The sequence below is a fragment of the Mirounga angustirostris genome, unplaced genomic scaffold (genome assembly GCF_029215605.1).
Source record: "Mirounga angustirostris isolate CCGP_5_RB_7025 unplaced genomic scaffold, mMirAng1.0.hap1 SCAF_1, whole genome shotgun sequence".
NCBI lineage: Eukaryota > Metazoa > Chordata > Mammalia > Carnivora > Phocidae > Mirounga > Mirounga angustirostris.
Window position 1 is genome coordinate 137,381,215 of NW_026991709.1, and position 20,075 is coordinate 137,401,289.

A 20,075-nucleotide genomic window follows, 5' to 3' on the forward strand; every position below is an offset into this window, starting at 1 on the left:
GGATTGAGCCCCACGTCAGGCTCCCCACTGAGTGGGGAACCTGCTTCTCCCTCTCCTTCTGCCCCTCCACCTGTCATGCTCTCTTTCTCTCTCAAATAAATAAAATCTTTTAAGAAAGGAAAGGTACATAATGTAGAAAAGAGACAAATATAGAAGTTATATATAGTGATTTGAATAGAGAGCAAGAAGACTCAGGAAATAGTACTCTGAACTGATCTAGCCCAGGGAAATAATAAATGCTTGCTCCATCTTACCTGTACTGGCCCCCTTTGTGAGCCAAGTAGGATATAATCAGACACTTCTTTTGGAAAGTGTTTATTTGGTTCATGTCCTGGTCAAATTGTGCTGAGCTTCCTCTGTGTTAAGGAGACTCCGTTGCCTTACTAAAAACGGATGTACTCTCAGTCTTAGCTACTGGTGTGGACATTTTTGTTGCTTTTGCTTGCTCACTGTTCCTCCCCACTTTTTATAGTAGCAAGACATAGAATTTTCTTTGAGGAATCATCCCTGACCCAGCTGTCAGTCCGTACTTTAGATAGGACTGATTATCTTACCACCCCCACCAGTTCCAGGATTTCAGAGGATTAAGCTAATTAGCATATATGTCCTCCTCAGTATAGTGATTGGCTCAGGAATGGGCATGTGACTGGATTTGGACCAATGAGGATTAAGCCTGGGATTTTTACTGGAACTACTGGGGAAAAGAAGGACTCTTTCGGTTGGTTTGGAGCTTTATGACTAATTTGAAGGTAGTGGGGGGCCACCATAAGTTAAAAGGCTATGTAAGCATGAAGTCTACATGAAAGATATTTCTATAGAGGAAAATCTACACAGAGACATGAAAAGGGCTATCTCCTGACCAATACTGATTGAGCACTCAGATCCAGCCATGCCTGAATCCTGAAATTTTCAGATATTACAGTAAATAAATTCCCTTTATGCATGAGCCAGTTTGATTTAGCTTTTTGTTACTCATCACAGAGAGTCCTAATTAACACGTGTTCAGGGTAATGGGGATAGAGTGATAGCCAAGATGAGTATAATTCCATTAATAATATTTTGGAACATTTTGAGAGAAGGCAAATGGTCCTTGAGCTGCGAAAATTTATATCTTACCTCCCTACCCCATCACTGTGGCCCCTTTTGAAAAAGTAGTCCCCCATCAGCCTTTTACTTCTCCCCCCACCTCTGTGCCTTCCTCCTAAGGAAATTTGTTTATTCTAGTAGATGCTTATGAAATAAATGTCCTTATATCCCTGTAACCCTCCCTTTGGAAGTAGCTGAGGTGAGAAGAGCAGGCAATCCTGTACTTCTTTAGAAAATAATAATATTTAAAGAAAGAGACAGGCAAGTATGTCGGTTATAAGCTTTTTCTTTTTTCTTTTTTAGAATTGAAGCTTATGAGTTTATCTACGCCCACTATATTCATAATTACAATTTAATATCTGCATACAAAAGCTATGTAAAAATTCATTTTTCCCAAATATACAAATTTTCTTTTTGGATAGTTTAAAACATTTTGATCACAGATTTTAACAGAGTTTTAGGCTGAAAAAAATATTACCAACTTAGCAATATCACTTAACACTGTTTGCAAAACACATATCTTCCAATGACTGTAAATCTTTTCCTATTCTGTAGTATTTTTCTGATTCTCAGGGCATGAAGACATTATGGGGGGGGCGAGAAACGTGTTTTTTCTGGGGAAAGCATAGAGAACTAACTTGGCTGTATAATCAAATGAAAAATGCCAAGTTAATTAGGAAGAACCAAAACAAAGAAGTGGTGTAATGTCAGCTCATTCATGCCCTTACATCTTTTATAGCAACAATACCTGTGTAATTAAATAAAGTGTCTTCTTTTGTCTTACATTGTGCTCCATAATTTACATGAGTATTGTCTGCATCCTGAGGAGGACAGATTTATATTTGATTGTCTTGTGCATAAGGTGGGTCAGCTTTAACTGTGCAAAAGAAAGCCACAAACAGCGTTTTACCTGCACGATATTGCTCTTGAAGGCGGCATTAATTAATGTGGAAACACACTAGAAATGCATACTTTTTGCATTTGCAAACATTTATACAGCACAGTAAAAATTCTGTGATAAGGCCAAACCTTTTTTCCCCCCTAGTCTGTTTTTTTTTTTTTGTGTCTGTTTTTAATGTATTTTTTTTTTTTTAAAGATTAAAGTAAAATGTTTCAATTGTAAAAAATACACACCGGGCAAATCCTTACCTGGATAATAAATATCTACATCACAGTACAATAAAATTTCTTCTCTATAAAATTTAAATATGGATTATAGTCTATCACTATCAAAAGAAACACTATGCTAATATTTCCATATTATTAAAATAACAGGAAAAATTACAAGCTTATTTTAGAACCTGATGCCATAGCTGTTGGAAAGGGCAAAGAGATTCAAATGTCTGTAAGCACTCTCCTTTGGGAGAAGAACTGCGGCTTGGTTATTCACTTAAATTCAGTTTGTGAAAAAGGTTTAGCCTTACAAATGCTGGCTACATTTCAAAAACCATAAGACCGATTTCATAATTTATGACTCATGCATCAAAAGGTCAATATGACACAAATAGGTTAGAGTTCCATAGAATAAAAATGGATCACTGACAATGACATGCTTTGAGGGTTCTCAGCAGTTCCATGGAGGCTGAGTCTGTCGGGGGCTTAGTGTTGTGGAGGCGCCAAGACTTGGGCACCTGTCCACAGAAGAACAATGAGAATGGCGTTGCTGGAGCAGAGCTGAGCCTGGTGGTCCACTCCGATGACCGAAGACCGCACTGCAGATGGAAGAGGTGTCACTTGGGGCACAGGTGAGAGGGAGTATCACTGGGCTGAGGCATCAACACGGCAAGCACGTCATTGAGGACCGAGGCTCGTTTGACTAGAAAAAGCTCTGAGGCAGCACGTGGTGTTTTGAGCAGAATCATAAAGAAGAAAAGATCTTACTTTTTTCACTATTTCTGGAAATACTGCACATCTAAATTGAAGAGCAAAGTACACTTGAGGATTACACACACACACACACACACACACGCGCGCGCGCGCGCGCACACACACACACACCCCACACCACTCATCCCCGAACGTGAAGTGATTTATAAATAAGAATCCCAGTTGTACAGGTGTGTTCTCCTGTACTGGGATGTCTCCCCTCTGTGAGGGGTTTCAATCAGGTCCACACTTGATCTGAAAGCCCGGACAATATAAGAAAAAATGTTAAAAAAAAATCCAGGGTAAATCCCTCCTGATTGAGTTTTATGAGATGGAGTCTTGAGATGCACTAAGTACCTCAACGAGTTACAGAAGAAATGAATCATTTTGACCCCAGGGTCACGATCCTTTGAGTCTTTACAGCCTTTTCTTTCAAACTGAAGTACTTTAAGGAGTGTCCTGCTCAGCATAAAGTATTCAGCCTACAACAAGAGTTTTAGATCAGCAGTTTGCCTGTTTAAGGCAGTCATTTAAGGAACCGAGGATCAGACATAAATTTACTTGGGGCTGGCTGGATTACTGTAGATATACTGTAGCATTTGGCCAATGCCCAGTCATGGTTAATCCCCAGAGCATTCAGATTTAGCCTTAGATCAGGCTCTGTACTTATATTTGAATCTGGGTGTGTCTCATATACTCCAGAAACTGTCAAACAAATTGAGGAAACTTTCCCAGGGAAGGCTTGATGCCTAACGGGTCTGTGAACCCTCCAGTACCCCTCCTGCTTGCATTCCTTTCATTCCTTCTGAGAGAAAACTTGCCCCTCACCCGCAGAGCTTCTCAGAGTTACCCTGGAGTGTAGAAGGTAATTCAGCATTATGTTTCAAAGGGTACTTCTTCAAGGAGAGTCAACAGAGAGAGCTCAGTTGCTAACAAAGCAAGGACTTCAGGAGACTGGCTAGAGGCTGCCTTAGAGAAAACAAAACAAAACAGACTGTCTGTAGATAAAGCCAAAGCAGGTAATCTGCCCATGAACTTCATGTTTATAATTTTAATCTCTTCCCCTACTTCCTTTCTTTGCTTAGCTAGTTCCGTAGCGATATGGCTTCCTCTTCCTTAGAAGCCAGTATAATCATTTCGTGCATTAAACATATCTTTTTCCTTCCAGATTATTCCCAGTCACACTTAAGTTTTTCAGTGCTGTTCCTCTCCTTTTTCCAAGGCCATCCTGCCTTTCTCTACATAGCTGATGAATAGTATATCAAATTCTTGTTTTGACTCAACACCAAGTATGCTTTCCCTAACTGTTGAGGGCCATAATTTCTGTTTAATAAAGCTAGAAATTTGAATATGAAAGAAACCATCAAAAAGGAACAGATTTCTCCCCCCGAAACTAGTACAATATTAAGGATGGGAAGGATTTTAAGGTTCATGACTTTCTCCCAGGTGAGAAAACCAACAAGGTCACAAATCCACCAGTTGCCAGAGTACAAACTAGAACTCAGGCACCCTGATTTCTAGGCTAGTTAAAAAAGAATTAGTCCACTTGATTTTCATAGTGACTTGCATTCCTTTGTTTTTAGTTAAATCTCAGTGATATGGCTTATTTTCCCCAATATTTCCAGGATAAGGCAGTTCAAGGCAGGTAAAGGAATAGTTCATGTCTACTATGCCGGTGAAGAACAAGATACATTCAGTTGCATGGGTACATTCTTTGCCCATTTTCTGAAGTTGAAATGATTAGGGGTCACCATGGGTTTTCTGGGCACAACCTACTGCAGTGTTTGTCATCAGGGAGGCAGGTTAGGCAGGGAAGGTGAGGATTCGTGTACATGGTCTGCAGGTATCTTCTGTGAAATATCTGTCAGGGCAACGCTCTAGGAGGGACAGGGAGGGTCAGTGGCCAGACCAGGCTTTGTTCAGTGACAGTCAAGCCTGAGAGTCAGAGGGAAAAGGGGACTAGGAAACAGTTGTTTGTAGAGCAAAGAGCCTGAGGATCTAAGACCAAAGGGAACCATCAGCACATGAAGAGACTCTCAGAACACTGCACTTCGTTCAACTCAGAATGCACCACACTTATCTCTCCTCAGAATTCCTCCAGAACAAGACTCAAATTTCAGCTTGTTATCTCTCCTTGATTAGAAGATTTAATCCATAGGGAAATCTGTTGTCAGCTCAGCAAAGATGCAATCAGGATTAAATAACTTCAGGAGTTTGGGAGATGACAGATCAGATGTCACTGAAAAGTGACAACACTCTGTAAATCGGTTTGATTTTGGTGGAAATTTTCTCTGAGCCTAAACTGTAAAGAAGCCTTCCTACTCTGAGGTAACACCGTGTGGATTTTTGGAAACTGTTGAGTCACTGACATTAGTGAAGCTTTCTAATTTCTTTGGGCTTGCTGAGGAAAATTGTTTCCCTCGTTGGCCTCAGTCAGTCAGATACCTGCACATCTTTGAGTCACACCCTTGTATAACTTGAATGAAATCATAGGATTATAAAAATCAGAGTGAAAGGACAGCTGATTTTTCAGGAACAAATATTCCTATACATCCCAAGTCATGTTGCCAGGAGAGAATGAAGAGTGCTGAAAACAGCATGCTCTTGAATAGATAAAAATCAATTCAGACCTTTCCCTAGAAAGCTGAAAGCCACATCTAACCAAAGGTGGTCTGCACCATGCTAATTTGAGCCCTTCAAAAATCAGGACTGGATCAAGATGACCATATTATCTTGGTTTTAAGGCTTCATTAGTCTTCTTCCACGCCATTTTGCTTGCTTGAGTCTCTGACCAGGGACTGATGGGAGCTGGTGATGGCTTGGTGCTGGTGAATTAATGATTGTCCCCACCCTACCTCCACAACTGTAAAACCTTCAAAGCATTCACATCAAAGGGCTGGAGAACAAAATGCAATAGTTACAAGTACCCGCATTCAAGGGGCAATTTCATCCATGTCTATGCTAAGGACTACCTCCCTTTATCCCCAAACAGTCCCTCCCAACACAAAGAAACAAAGGAACAAACAAAAAAGATCTAGGCAATGGAATGAAATGACACCCAGTAGTGCTGTAGGAATTACGAGAATGAAGTCAGTCAGTCTAATCCTCGAACACTTCCAAGAACAATGGGGGAAAGAGTTCCGTGGGGCATTCCACCTTCATGTGCAGGAAGCGGCTGGCATGGCAGGCTCCAATCATCCGCAGGTCTGTCACCTTCATCAGGAGTTTTGGCCAAAAGTGTGTCACATGATGTTTTCGGTAATTGATATAGTGTTCAAAGGCCAGCAGGAAACTATCTTGGTATTTTTCTATTCTTTCAACGCAGGCAAGCCCTGGGCGGTCTGAGGGGAAGAACGAAGATGAATGTTAATTTACAAGTGGAAAGGAGAAGCCCTGCTTTGTCCAATTCAAGCCCTTGAGTGTGAACTGGGAAGATCTGGGGACCTATCAACTCCTAGGATTTGAGCATGGATGCAACATGAGCTCTGGGGCATCAGGGACCACGGTCTCAGGAAGTGTCACAATTTACATAAAGGGAGTCAGTGCTTTGTTCAGATAAATGTATCTAGGTTAGACAAATCGCCTCCTTGGATGGGAATGGCGATGCCTCCCTCTTAGGGTACAGAAAGAGAAGTCTCACCTCGAGAGTTGAAATACTGTGCATAATAAGGGGTAGATTTTGAGTTTCCCCTGGCTGCCTGGCAGAGAGGGGAAGACAAGCATGGACATGCAAAGAAGGGGAGATGTGAGAAGAGACTGGAAATGTTGCAGGAAGCCTGAATGCCAAAGGAGGAGTGTCAGACAATGAGAAATTCTCACGAAGACATAGAAGCACAATATCCAATTTTAGTTGTTTACCAGGCTGTAATGAACTACTCCTTCCTATCCCTTATACATGTGGTAAAACTGCTACCTGTAGAGCCTTTTGTTGGTGGTGTTTTGGGGAATTAAAATGAAAAGAAAAGATGTGAGCCATGCTATATCACCCGGTGCAGAGAAGGGAAGAATCACGGTGGGAAGCTGGAGCTAGAGGAGACCATGACTGTGTAATGACCAAGAAATCTTCCCAAGTCTTGGGAGGACTGCTGGCCATCCCAAAATATGTGGGAGGGGACTTAAGGCAGTTTCACAAAAATGATAAAGGGATGTCATGAGAAGGGTAAATGACTGGGGAACATCCAGGCTGCAAACACTTGGGGTACAAAAGTGGGTACAGAGGGAATGTACCTCAACATAATAAAGGCCTATATGACAAGCCCATAGCTGACATCATATTCAGTGGTGAAAAGCTGAGAGCTTTTCCTCTAAGATCAGGAACAAGATAAGGATTCCCATTCTTAACACGTTATTCTACATGGTACTAGAAGTTCTAGTAAGAGAAATTAGGCAAGAAAAAGAGATAAAAGGCATCCAAATTGGAAAGGACAGTAAAACTGTCACTATTTGCAGATGACATGATATTATATATAGAAAATCAAGGGCACCTGGGTGGCTCAGTTGGTTAAGCGACTGCCTTCAGCTCAGATCATGATCCTGGAGTCCCGGGATCGAGTCCCGCATTGGGCTCCCTGCTCGGCAGGGAGTCTGCTTCTCCCTCTGACCCTCCCCCCCTCATGCTCTCTCTCTCTATCTCGTTCTCTCTCAAATAAATAAATAAAATCTTTAAAAAGAAAATCAAGACTTCATCAAAAAACTGTTGGAATTAATAAATGCATTCAGTAAAGTTGCAGGATACAAAATTAATACACAAAAATCTGTCTTGTTTCTATATACTAATAGTGAATTATCAGCAAGAGAAATGAAGAACACAATCCCATTTACAATAGCATCAAAAAGAATAAAATACCTAGGAATAAATTTAACCAAGGAAGTAAACAACCTATACACTGAAAACTATAAGACATTGATAGAAGAAATTGAAGGAGACACAAATAATTGTAAAGATATTCTGTACTCATGGATTGGAAGAATTAATATTGTTAAAATATCCATCCTACCGAAAGCAGTCTACAGATTCGAAGCAATCCCTATCAAAATTTCAATGGCATTTTCACAGAAATAGGATGGACAATGTTAAATTTGTATGGAAACACAAAGACCCTGAATAAGCAAAGCAATCTTGAGAAAGAAGAGCAAAGCTGAAGGTTGCTCTCTGATTTCAAACTGTATCACAAAGCTGTAGTAATCAAAACAGTATGGTATTGGTATAAAAATGGACACAAAAGTCAACGGAACAGAATAGATAGCCCAGAAATACACTCATGCATATATGGTCAGTTAATTTATGACAAAGGAACCAAGAATAAACAATGAGGAAAGGACAGTCTCTTCAGTAAATGATGATGGGAAGACTGGACAGTCACATGCAAAAGAGTGAAACTAGACTCCTGTCTTACACCATACACAAAAATTAACTCAAAACAGATTAAAGACTTGAATGTAAGACCTAAAACCATAAAACTCCTGGAAGAAAACAGGTAGTAAGCTCCTTCACATTAGTCTTGGTGATGATTTTTGTGGATCTGATTCCAAAAGCAAAGGCAACAAAAGCAAAAATAAAGTGGGACTACATCAAACGAAAAAGCTTCTATACAGCAAAGGAAACCATCAAAAAATGAAAAGGAAACCTATGGAATGGGAGAAAATATTTGCAAATCATATATATGATAAGGGATTAATATCCAAAATATAAAAAGAACTCCTACAACTCAATAGTAAGAAAACCCACAATTGATTAAAAACTGAGCAGAGGATCTGAAGAGACATTTTTCCAAAGAAGACATACGGATGGCCAGCAGGCACATGTAAAGATGTTCAACATCACCAATCATCAGGGAAATGCAAATCAAAACCACCATGAGATATCACTTCACACCTGTTAGAATGGCTGTTTATCAAAAAGACAAGAGATAATAAGTGTTGGTAAGGATGTGGAGAAAAGGGAACCCTTGTGCACTATTGCTGGGAATCCAAATTGGTGCAGTCACAATGGAAAACACTATGGAGGTTCCTCAAAAAATTAAAAATAGAATTACCATATGATCCAGTAATTCCACTACTGAGTATTTATCCAAAGAAAACAAAACACTAACTTGAAAAGATATATGGACCCCATGTTCATTGTAGCATTATATAAATAGCCAAGATATGGAAACAACCTAACTGGCCATCCATGGACAAATAGATAAAGAAGATGTGGTATACAAATACAATGGAATACTAGTCAGCTATAAAAAATGAATGAAGTCTTGCCATTTACAACAACATTGATGGACCTTGAGAACATTATACTAAGGAAAATAAGTCAGAGAAAGACAAATACTGTATCATCTCACTTATATGTGAAATCTAAAAACAAAGAAATAAACAAACAAAACCAAGCTCGTAGAAACAGAGAACAGATTGGTGGTTGCCAGAGGCTATAGGCTGGGGTGGGCTTAATGAATGAAGGGGGGGCGTCTCAAGGTACAAACAAACTTCTAGTCATAACATAAATAAGTCTTGGAAATGTGATGTATGGTATGGTGACTATAGTTAATGATACTCTATTGCATATTTGAAAGTTACTAAGAGAGTAGATCTGGAAAGTCTTCATCACAGGAAAAAAAATTTTGTAACTATATATGGGGACAGATGTTATCTAGACTTATTGTGGTGATCATTTTGCAATATATACGAATATCCTATCATTATGTTGTACATCTGAAACTAATACAACGTTATATGTCAATTATACCTCAATAAAAAAATAAAAAAATAATAATTTATAAACCTGGCTGGATTCCTCATATAGCTCCAGGGAGCCCAACCACCTCCCCCACCCACCAACTACTCCTCCATTTATTTGCTCTTTGTGGCTCTGATCAAGTAAGTTCACACTTTAAGTGTCCAGTTATTGAAGGATCTGTATTAGTAAAAATCAAAACAGGGGTCTGCTTAATCTATAAGGAAGGCTCAGCACTAATGTCTCAATTCCCTCTTCTGAGTTTAAACAAAATATATGGGCTTTTGGCATCCCCTATTTGGCTTGAATTGTCATTTGTGCATTTTTATGTTGTGTTTTCCTTTGTATTTGATGCTGCTGCTCTGTGGATCTCCTCAATTCCTCTCCCTCCCCCCCTTCTCTTCTCCTTTCTTTGAGTGTGCCAGAAAAATTCTCCACAGGATCCTTTTCCTTTTAATCCAAATAGAAAATCAACATAATACTGCTCTGGATGTATTCCTTCAAAGGGGAAAAAAAAATAACCTGGGTTTTGTGGTCTCAAAATTCTGTCCTTTGATGAGAGATAAAGATAAGGTGGTCATATAAATGACACAGAGGAAATGAAAGGACATTTTGATCATGTTCAGGTGGTATTAAGCATGTTTATGGGGCGCCTGGGTGGCTCAGTTGGTTAAGCGACTGCCTTCGGCTCAGGTCATAATCCTGGAGTCCCGGGATCGAGTCCCGCATCGGGCTCCCTGCTCGGCAGGGAGCCTGCTTCTCCCTCTGACCCTCCCCCCTCTCATGTGCTCTCTGTCTTTCTCATTCTCTCTGTCTCAAATAAATAAATAAAATCTTAAAAAAAAAAAAGCATGTTTATGAAGAAGTATTTTAAAGGTCAAAGACAGTTTTTAACTCCTTAAGACAGAATTTCTCAAAGATAACTCCTTCGGATCATTTCCATTTTAGCTCTCCGTTCATCACTGCAGGACCAAAGAACTTAGTGGTAGCAGCTCCTGGAAAAGGCTTTGAAGAAGAGGCCTAAGATACTGTGTAACTAATGCTACACAGAACAATGGGCTTAGAGGACAACCCTGAGAAGGGCTGGAGCCAAGGGGCACCGATATGGAGCTATCATGTGCCAGTGTAAAGTGTCTTGTAATATTTTTCTGGTCCTGGCAGTATTAATGAAAAATGCCCAGGTCGTTAGGGTGGAGAAGATTTTTAAAAGGTTTTAAGTATGTCACGTGGCTGTCAGGTGGTGACAGCGTCATCAGAATCAGGATGGGGAAGAATCGTCTAGTTAAGTGCTTGATAGAGTTTGGTATCATATTCACAACTTTTGCCTTCTCCACATACTTTTATATACCTTACTGAGATTATTTGCTTAACAGTCTGTTAAAATTAACCCACTACAGAGGAAACATTTTTATCATTCAGTAAATAAAAATCCATTTGCCATACATAGAAGGTAACCACCAAAATGGGTGTGTGACAAAAACCTTTATTAAACTTTAGCTGAAGATTCTTGCCAAAGACTGCACCAAAGACCCACTCTGTCTGTTAAAAAGGGAGGTCAGTGAGTTTAGAGAGGCGTTCAGGACAGACTGGCACCAAAATGAATCTCTCTCCTTGCCTTATTTAGAAGGAGATATAAGCAGAAAGAAAACTCTAAGAGAAAAAGCTTTCTCACTATATGGTTCAATGTTATTTAAAATTGTCTTTGTACCGCTACAATTTCAGCTAAAAATTACCTTAAATCCCCCCTCCAGGAATATAATTCCCACTTAGCTCAATTTCTTTATTTTAAAAGACACTGAAACCCAGAGAAGATAAGGGGTTGATTCAAGGTCCCGTAGTGAGTCCTTAGATAAGTTACCTATTTTATTTCTTTAAGAATAATTCTCCTGAGGGACTGAGGACCCCAGTTTCTCACTGGCTGTTGACTAGAGACCACCCTCAGCTCCAGGAGGCCACATGCAGGTCTCTGTCATGTGAGTTTTCCCAACATGGCTGCTTACTTCAGCCAGCCTGCAAGGAGAGTCTCTGGAGCAAGTCTATTAGCAAGAGGGAATCTTATATAACATAATGTAACCTCATCACATGAGGGTGACATTGAATTCATCATATTCTGTTGAAGCAAGTCATAGGTTCTGCACACACTCAGTGGGAGGGAGTTGTATAGGGGGTAAACATCAGAAGGTGGGCAACATGGGGGGCGCCCTACAGCTTGTCCGCCACAGCATACAACAGGGTTCCTTATGCTATTCTACCTACTTATGTTTAGGTTTGAGATTTTTCATAATAAAAAGAATTTTTAAAAAAAAATCTTCCATACCTAAATGTTCTGTAGCAAATACATTTCAAGATGAGCTTAAAAAAAAAAAAGGAATTCTACTGAGTGAACCAGAGTGCATGAACTTTATAAAGGATTCTCATTGTACTTGTGACTGATAATTTACCCATCTATTTAGTCATTTAGCCAATAAACTTTTTTTCAAATTCTACTAAACACTGGCCTAAGCAGTAAGTGTACAATTAGACATACTTCTGTCCTCAAAAACGAAACAGTCTAGAGGGAGAGGTGGCTAAGTTAAGCTGACAGCTATAGTGCAGAGGGACAAGCGCTGAGGCACAGCGGAACGGACTGTGCTCTGAAAAGGCACAGGAGGCCTCTGAAACTACTTTCTATTTATTTTTTATTTAAAGATTTATTTATTTATTTGAGAGAGAGAGTGTGCAAGTGGGGGGAGAGGGAGAAGGAGACAAGCAGACTTACTGCTGAGCAGGGAGCCCCACGTGGGGCTTGATCCCAGGACCCTGAGATTATGACCCGAGCCGAAACCAAGAGTAGGATGCCCAACCGCCTGGGCCACCCAGGCGCCCCACTACCTTCTATTTAAAGACTAGCTTTCCTTAAAGGGTTTGACGTATTTTGCATTTCTTATTTATTATGACATGCCCTCTGAAAAGTGTCTGTATTATCCACTCTTCACTGAAGGAGTCGGGAACCCTGATAATGAGCTTGGGGTAAGTTAAAGATGGCTGCACACTCTTTGCCATTCCTCCCATCTAGAGGTGGGCTCTTGACTCTGGGCTGGTGCTGGGCCTTGTTTGGACCAATAGTATGTGGCAGAAGTGATGCTATATGACTCAAACCTGGGCCTTAAGACATTGGCAATTTCTGCTTTTGTGTGCTTGGAACTCTCCTTCTTGGAATCCACCAGCCATGTAAGAGTCCAACTAGCCTGCCAGAGGACAGGCTGCACGGAGAGGGGCCTGAAGCTATGTTTGAGGTCTCAGCCCCAACCCCCACCATCTTGGGATGCTTTAAGCCACTAAATTTTGGGGTGGTGTGCTATTTAGCAATAAATAGCTGAAAATTAAGTTGTAGTTAAGCCATAAACAAATTTTAGCTTTCACTCATGATTTCCTCAACCAGAACTTAACACAGAGTGGTGTGGTCACTCATACCCATATCCTGTGTACATAAAACCAGAAGGGGGTGGGGTTGGTCAATGACTATGTCAGGCTGGGTAGTGTCCATTGAAGGTGGACCATTTCATAGAGTCTTTAAAATGGCTCCTTTGGCTCCTTCCTACTACACTGGGAGACTGCAGCAAGCATCAGATACCAGACACCCACCTTCAGTTCCCAGTTCATTGGCAAACCCCCAATTGCTTGCTGAAAGCGAGTGAACTATGATTCTGAAGCTAAAGGGGAGGTGGGGGACGAGGAACCCATCAAGTGACTTGAATTAGCAGGAGACACACAAAAGCTCTTTTGTCACCCAGTAATGAGTCTGGGAGCACTTACCTGAAGACATTAGCAGGACAGCCTGAAGGAGAGCTACTTCAGTGTCATCCAAGTTGAAAGAAGACAGTGACATGCCCAGGTCAAAAATGGCGTCTGACACCACCCCAAGACCCCCATTCTTCAGCTGTCCCCGTGTCACTGCCATTTCCCCATTCAAGGTTAAAGTCTCACTTTCTGGGTCATAGCGCACTGCAGCGCGAAGGGACATGATCTCCATGCAGCAGCCTTTGAGGAGGATTATCTGGTCTTCACATGGCAGCTGAAAAAAACCAGCTCACATCAGCAAGAACAAGAGCACAGATATCAGTGAGGAATAACATGCAGTATCTTAATAGCAACAGGGACCACATCCTGCGATCAACATGGTCCTACACTCTTTGAGCCTATGGCTTTTCCCTTCCGACTTGGCTGCAGACTTTCAACAACCATTTTTCATACTCCAAGTTGGTCACCAATTTTAATGTCAGTACTTTGCCTTTCTTTTATGATGGGTATAGATCTCCAACTGGGATTGCAATCCTGTGTGAGATTGCACTAATAATCCCTTACTCTGGGGGTTTGTATCGTAACACCAACTAATCACTGCTTGAGAACACGGTTTATGTTAAGCTTACCTACATTTCTCATAGTTCTACTAGTCAACAGTTGGCAACTCTGCTTCTATTTGTTTTTTGAAGCAAGTTTGCTCCTTGGGTCTCTCAAAAGGCACAGAAGGAGAAGGTTGCTTATAGAGGCATGTTGTCCCGAGGCCCAGAGATGTAAAAGCTTTGCCTAAGGTCACCCAGTGAGTTAGAGGCAGAGGTGAGACTAGAATTCAGACCTCCTGGCTCTTAGGGTTATGTTCTCAGTACCTCAGGCACCAGAATTACTCCACACACTGGATTTCTCTGCCAGTACTGTAATCTTGTTTTAAATATATTTGGTTGCCTTGTTAATTAGGATTTGTGATAATGTGATAACATTTATAATAAACTTTAAAAAAAGCAACTTTGTTAGCAAAATAACAAAAAATCAGAGTTTTACTTTCTGGTGGGAGAGAATGTTTAATTAAAAGCCATTATCAAAATAGTTGGAAAGGTCATTAGTTAATGGATATTTTTTAGCATTGGGCATCGTGCTAAGATTTATGTCTGTCATCTGACTTAATCTTCACAGCAGTACGGTGAAGTAAATATTCGAATTCCAATTTCATTTACAGAAGTGGAAATCCAGGCACTGAGAGGTTGAGTAACATGCTAAGGGCTCACATGAGGGTTTTGTGAGTGAGGCTAGGATTTGAAGCTACATCTTTCAGAATCCAATGCAAAGAGAAGAGAACACACGCTTTTTAAGTACTTAGGATATGACTAAGTTTCCATAGACAACGAATACATAAATTACACATAATTGTTACCTTGTCATGAAATCAGGTACAAATTCTTTTGGGGCAGTACTCTTGGCAACACTCGACTAGTTCAATTTTGGTTGTTATGTAAAACTGAAGGTAATATTACTGAATTACACTTAAAATGCTGGGGATTACATATTTTTTGCTAACTCAACCTAGCCACCTTACCATTTAATTTCAAATTACTTAGCTTTTTCTACAGAATAAAAGTCATTTCATATTTGGTTCTGGAATATATACATAGGAATTTTCTCCTTCCACTCATTAAAGAAGAAAAATCCCTGTGATTTGCTTTAGGTTCTAATTTGTATTCCTTGACTATATCCTGGGATTTCTGGCCCAAGATCATCATAGGAAATAGGAAACCCTGAGCTTGGATAGATCTTCCACCAGTAAGATGGAGAATTGGCCCCAGTAGGTGGAGGCTGGCTTTAACGCCTACGGGGAACGGGGAAATATTTGGCCTCATCAGGGTCACCTGAGGGCTTGTTAAACACATTGCTGGTCCCACCCTCTGAGTTTCTGCATTCTCCAGGTTCCCAGGGGATGCTCCTGCCTTTGTTTCAGGGCCCCCACTCTTGAGAACCACTGGCATAGAATAGTAAAGAGAAATTACTGATCAGATCAAACCATTTATTTATTTATTTATTTATTTATTTATTTATTTATTTATTTATTTTAAAGATTTTATTTATTCATTTGAGAGAGAATGAGATAGAGAGAGCATGAGAGGGGGAGGGTCAGAGGGAGAAGCAGACTCCCTGCGGAGCAGGGAGCCCGATGCGGGACTCGATCCTGGGACTCCAGGATCATGACCTGAGCCGAAGGCAGTCGCTTAACCAACTGAGCCACCCAGGCGCCCCAGCCATTTATTTATTTATTTTTGAATCTGTCACACAGAATGCAAACTTGGGCAGGCTCTGGCTTGTAGCCAAGTCTGATTGTAGTTGAAGTAGAGGATTTCTTTTTAAAACTGATTGTTGATTGGTTCAGATAGAAATAAAAGCTGAGTAAGTATTTGTCAAGGATCACCAACAGTTTAACAACTGGATCAGATGAGATTTGTTTCAACATGTGGGTAAATGATCTTGGTCACCTGCCACAATACTTTCACTGTGAGACCATTGCAAGAAGGGCCTGACAGGCCGAGGTGCAGGGACACTCCCACAGGCTCTTCTGTCTCCTTAGGAGAATATCATTCAGGTCGATTGGCAAAGAGTGCCCTGCACTCCCGAAGTGATTCTTAATGTGTGTTTTTTGGCAGTTCTGTCAGCAGCGATTTTAGATCCTTCAAAGCCCTGGGTTTTCCACCAGCCTTGCTGGGGGGTTGGCATGGGTCTTAGCAGAAAATTACTGTGAGTACAATTTGAACAACACATGCTCCCAAATGCCTCTGGCAGGAAAGCTCTGGATCTCGAGACCACCTGGGATCTCCGGCCCACTCCAGAGGCAGCTCAGGTGCCTACACAGTTCGTTTCCCGCCTTGGGGTTCTAATGAGAGTGAGAAAGACTAAAGGTCCTCAGGGGGCCACAAACACTGGAAACATACGCATCTCTGCTGTAAAAGTAGCCCCCCCCCTTTTTTTTTGTAATTTGGAGACTACACAAATCAGGGTTGAAAGAGAGATAGAACTGTGACTTTGAAGCAGGATTAAACTTCTGAGGGAAACGCGAAGAGAGAAGCTGGCCATAGCCCATGCTCGAAAGTTCCATGTTGACCCTTCATCCTTGCCATGGCCATAAGTGCATGGTGTGTTCGTTACTGGTGGTGGAGATAGCTTCTTTTCTTTCTTCTTTAACTGAAATATCTCTCTGTGGTTGGTTTACATGAGTTTTACATTTTCTAAGAAACATTTTTGATGGGTATTCAAAGGGGGAAGACATGACTGATAGGCTAGCTCGAGTTGTAGGGGTAGTGTCCTCAACAGAGTTTCTCTTCAGACACCAGGGATGGGGACAAGGGACACAGCTCAGAGACAGAGAGAGAGGACCAAGAAAGGTCCAGGAAGAAAAACTCAACCCAGTGAACGAAAGAGAAAGATGACACCCAGAGTCAGAGGAAACCAGCACCCTTGGCACAGCTGTGAGAGTATGCACCCTTCTTGAGAGCAATTTGGCAACACATCTCAGAAGCCTTAAAAGGTGTGTATACCTTGGTCCTTAAATTCTACTTTTATGATTTGCCCTTAAGAAGTAGTGTTGTGAGCAGGGCATAGGCACCAGGATGCTCACTGTACGGTTTATATTAGTGAAAAATGGGAAATGAACTGAAGGTCTAGTCAAAGCAGTTAACCTAAATTATGTAGATTTATTCTTTAGAATAGTATGTGGTCACTAAAACTTATTTGTGAAAGAACCTTTAAATGATGTGTGTTCCACTGTTGAGGGTAAAAAGTCTGGTACAACAGGGTGCTGGTAATGTTTCTTTACCTCAGTGTTTATTACATGGGTGTGTGGAGTATGTGAAAATTCATTGAGCTGCACCTTTATGATATGTGCCTTTTACTCTTTAATAAAAAGTTTAAAAAGTAGTTTCATAAGCAGGATGTACATTATGGTATAAATTATATTAACATGTTTCATATTTCATGTAAGTGTGTGTACATGTATATATACATATATGTAAACACACATAATTGAAAAAGACTAAAATAGGCTCCAAAATGTCAGTAACTTATCTTTAGGTGGTGTTACCATGAATCAATATCTCGAATATGTTATTTTTAAAAATTTTTTAAAAGATTTTGTTTATTTGAGAGAGAGAGTGTGAGCGAGCATGAGCTGGGGGAGGGGCAGAGGGAGAGGGAGAAGCAGGCTCCTCGCTGAGCAGGGAGCCCGATGTGGGGCTCTGATTCCAGGACCCTGGGATCATGACCTGAGCTGAAGGCAGACCCAACCAACTGAGCCACCCTTGAATATATTATTTTAAATAACCTTCCAAACTTTAAGAAATGATAGTTAAAAAAGATGGTCAGAGACATGGGAAGCTCCACACCAAATACAGCTATGTCAAAATTCCTTCTCCAGGACTCACCAGCTCCTCTGGGGGTGGGGTACGAGTAGCTCGTACGAGTGAGGTACTGCAGGGCTGCCAGCCAGCACATCAGGTACCCTGGCCCCCACCACAGTGAAGCGGGGGACAAGATCGAGGCACACTCTCTCAGCTAGGTCTGGGGGTCAGACACCTGCATCCTGAAGCCCACTGCTCTGTCCTTCTGGATATGGCTTTTGTGGAGGCTCAAAACAGACAATGAGAAGTGTCCCCAACAGTGTCTGGGGTCTCTCAGAATCCAACTGGGCTCCCATTATTGCAAACCCAAAGACACAAATGAGCTGGAAGCCAAGGTCCGATGGAATCATTCCAGGTGAGGAGAGGGCTTCTTTCTAGGTGAGGCTAGATTTGCTTCTCACTCGGGTAGCTGACATAGGAGGCTCACAGCAGCCCGTGGACCTGTGTATGTGATATCTTTCCGATATCTTGGAGGTGGGAGGAGCAGTAGATTGGCACCTGATGGCTTTTCAAAGGGCAAAATTCTCCACTTGATTCAAAAAAGGAAGGTTAGAGGCAGGATGGTAATGTAATAGATAAAACAGAAGCCTTAACAGCTGGAATTTATGGATAAACTTAGGCCCCAGGCACTATCCAAGCACTTGACATATATGATCCCATTTAAACCTTACAATAGCTCTAAGAGGTAAATACTATTATGATTTCCATTTTAAAGATGAAATAACCAAGATTTGAAGACACCAAATAACTTATGTAGGATTCCTGCCCATCCGGCTGACTGCAGAGCCCATGCTTCCAGGCACCACATAGTAGGACTGCTAAGTTAGGAAAGAGGGATGAGGTGTCCCAAAGGGAAAGCCTATGAGCTCAGGTGGGTGAACTCTTCAGGGTGCCATGAAGACGGGGCAAGAAAGTGTGACCTTGTAGGAAAAGAGAGGAGAGTTACAAAGTTAAGATCCTTGCTCTGTGAGGGGGATCCTTATTTTTGAGGAGGAAACAACCACACAACTGTTTTGCTAGGATATGTAATGGAAAGCATATTGACTTAGACTCAAGCCATGGCCCCGTGTTTGGATAAATTAACTTAATCTCTTCGATCTTAGTTTTCCCCATCTATAAAATGGGCTTAATTAAAGCTATCCTGCAAATCTATTATAAGGATTGGATTTAATGTGGGCAGAGTTGAGCATGGTAACTGGGACACCGTAAGTGCCAAATGAACAGAAGTTATTGCTGTCATATTTCCCTACGCCTGGAGCCAGTGGATAGATAGGATCTTCAGCCTCATGTGGATGAGCTAATGAATGACTGAATAGAGAAGGTAGGGGAATAAGAGTGAAACAGTGCGTTTTCATTTTGTACTGACATTGCTTTCATATGACGAAATCCCTACTAATTAATATTAAATTATAAATAATACTCCGTATTCCTGGAAATTGATGGAACTATAATGAAAAATAACGCAGAAGGAAAAACAGTGTCCTCACCTCACAAAACATAGGCAACTTTTTGGCAAAATCCACCACTCTGGTAATTGCTGGTGTGATGATTTTTGTAAAATGGCTAAAGGCTTCCAAGTCAACCTTTCCACCTTCTGGGGCATTTACTATTGGTGCTTGTCCAATATCTTCTGGCTAAGGAGGAGAAACAAGAAAGATTTAAATGCAGAACCTAAAGGGATCTTTATTTATCATCGTTCTCATGTGGCAGAAAATCTCTTCTGAATTGACACGCTATACAATTTCCGGTTTTCACTTGGCTCATTAACAAACTATGCAGTTTTCACGTAGTTTAGTTTTCTGAGCAAAGATATGTGTCTTGGCTATTGCTTTAATAACCCCTGGTGATAGTGTTCCACAGAATTGTTGCTGCAGAATTAAAGAAAGGGAAAGCAAGTGAGAGAAAGAGGGAGGCAGAGAGAAACAACAGGAATTTGGGTCCTGCTTCCGAATGCACAAAGGATGCCAGGTGACATATGTGCTAGGGGCTCTGGGGTGGCATTTTCAGGGCCCTGCACTTTCTGGCATGTGTGGCCTGTGATGGAGGAGTGTGATGGGGACGCTCTGGGGGGGAGGGAGAAGAGGCAAACTGAAGACAAAGCACCAGCTGACAACCCCCTAACCACCCCCCACCTCCTGGACTCCTGGGTGGGATATGTGTGACATTCCTCCAGAAAACTCCCGACTGTCTTTTTTTTTTTAAGTTTT

The 20,075-nt window shown here is 41.2% G+C and overlaps 1 protein-coding gene across 28 annotated transcripts in view; it reads right to left on the reverse strand.

Moving 5' to 3' along the window:
- Positions 1-1,356: 1,356 nt before the first annotated feature.
- Positions 1,357-20,075, reverse strand: part of THRB (thyroid hormone receptor beta) — a 404,443-nt gene continuing 385,724 nt past the window's right edge. For all 28 annotated transcript variants that reach the window (XM_064588701.1, XM_054504453.2, XM_064588706.1 and 25 more), the window contains 3 exons: positions 19,356-19,502; positions 13,472-13,730; positions 1,357-6,293 (listed from right to left, as the gene is read on the reverse strand). In XM_064588701.1, coding sequence (XP_064444771.1) covers positions 6,052-6,293; positions 13,472-13,730; positions 19,356-19,502 — 648 coding nt within the window. In that variant the 3' untranslated portion in view covers positions 1,357-6,051. The remainder of the gene's footprint in view (positions 6,294-13,471; positions 13,731-19,355; positions 19,503-20,075) is intronic.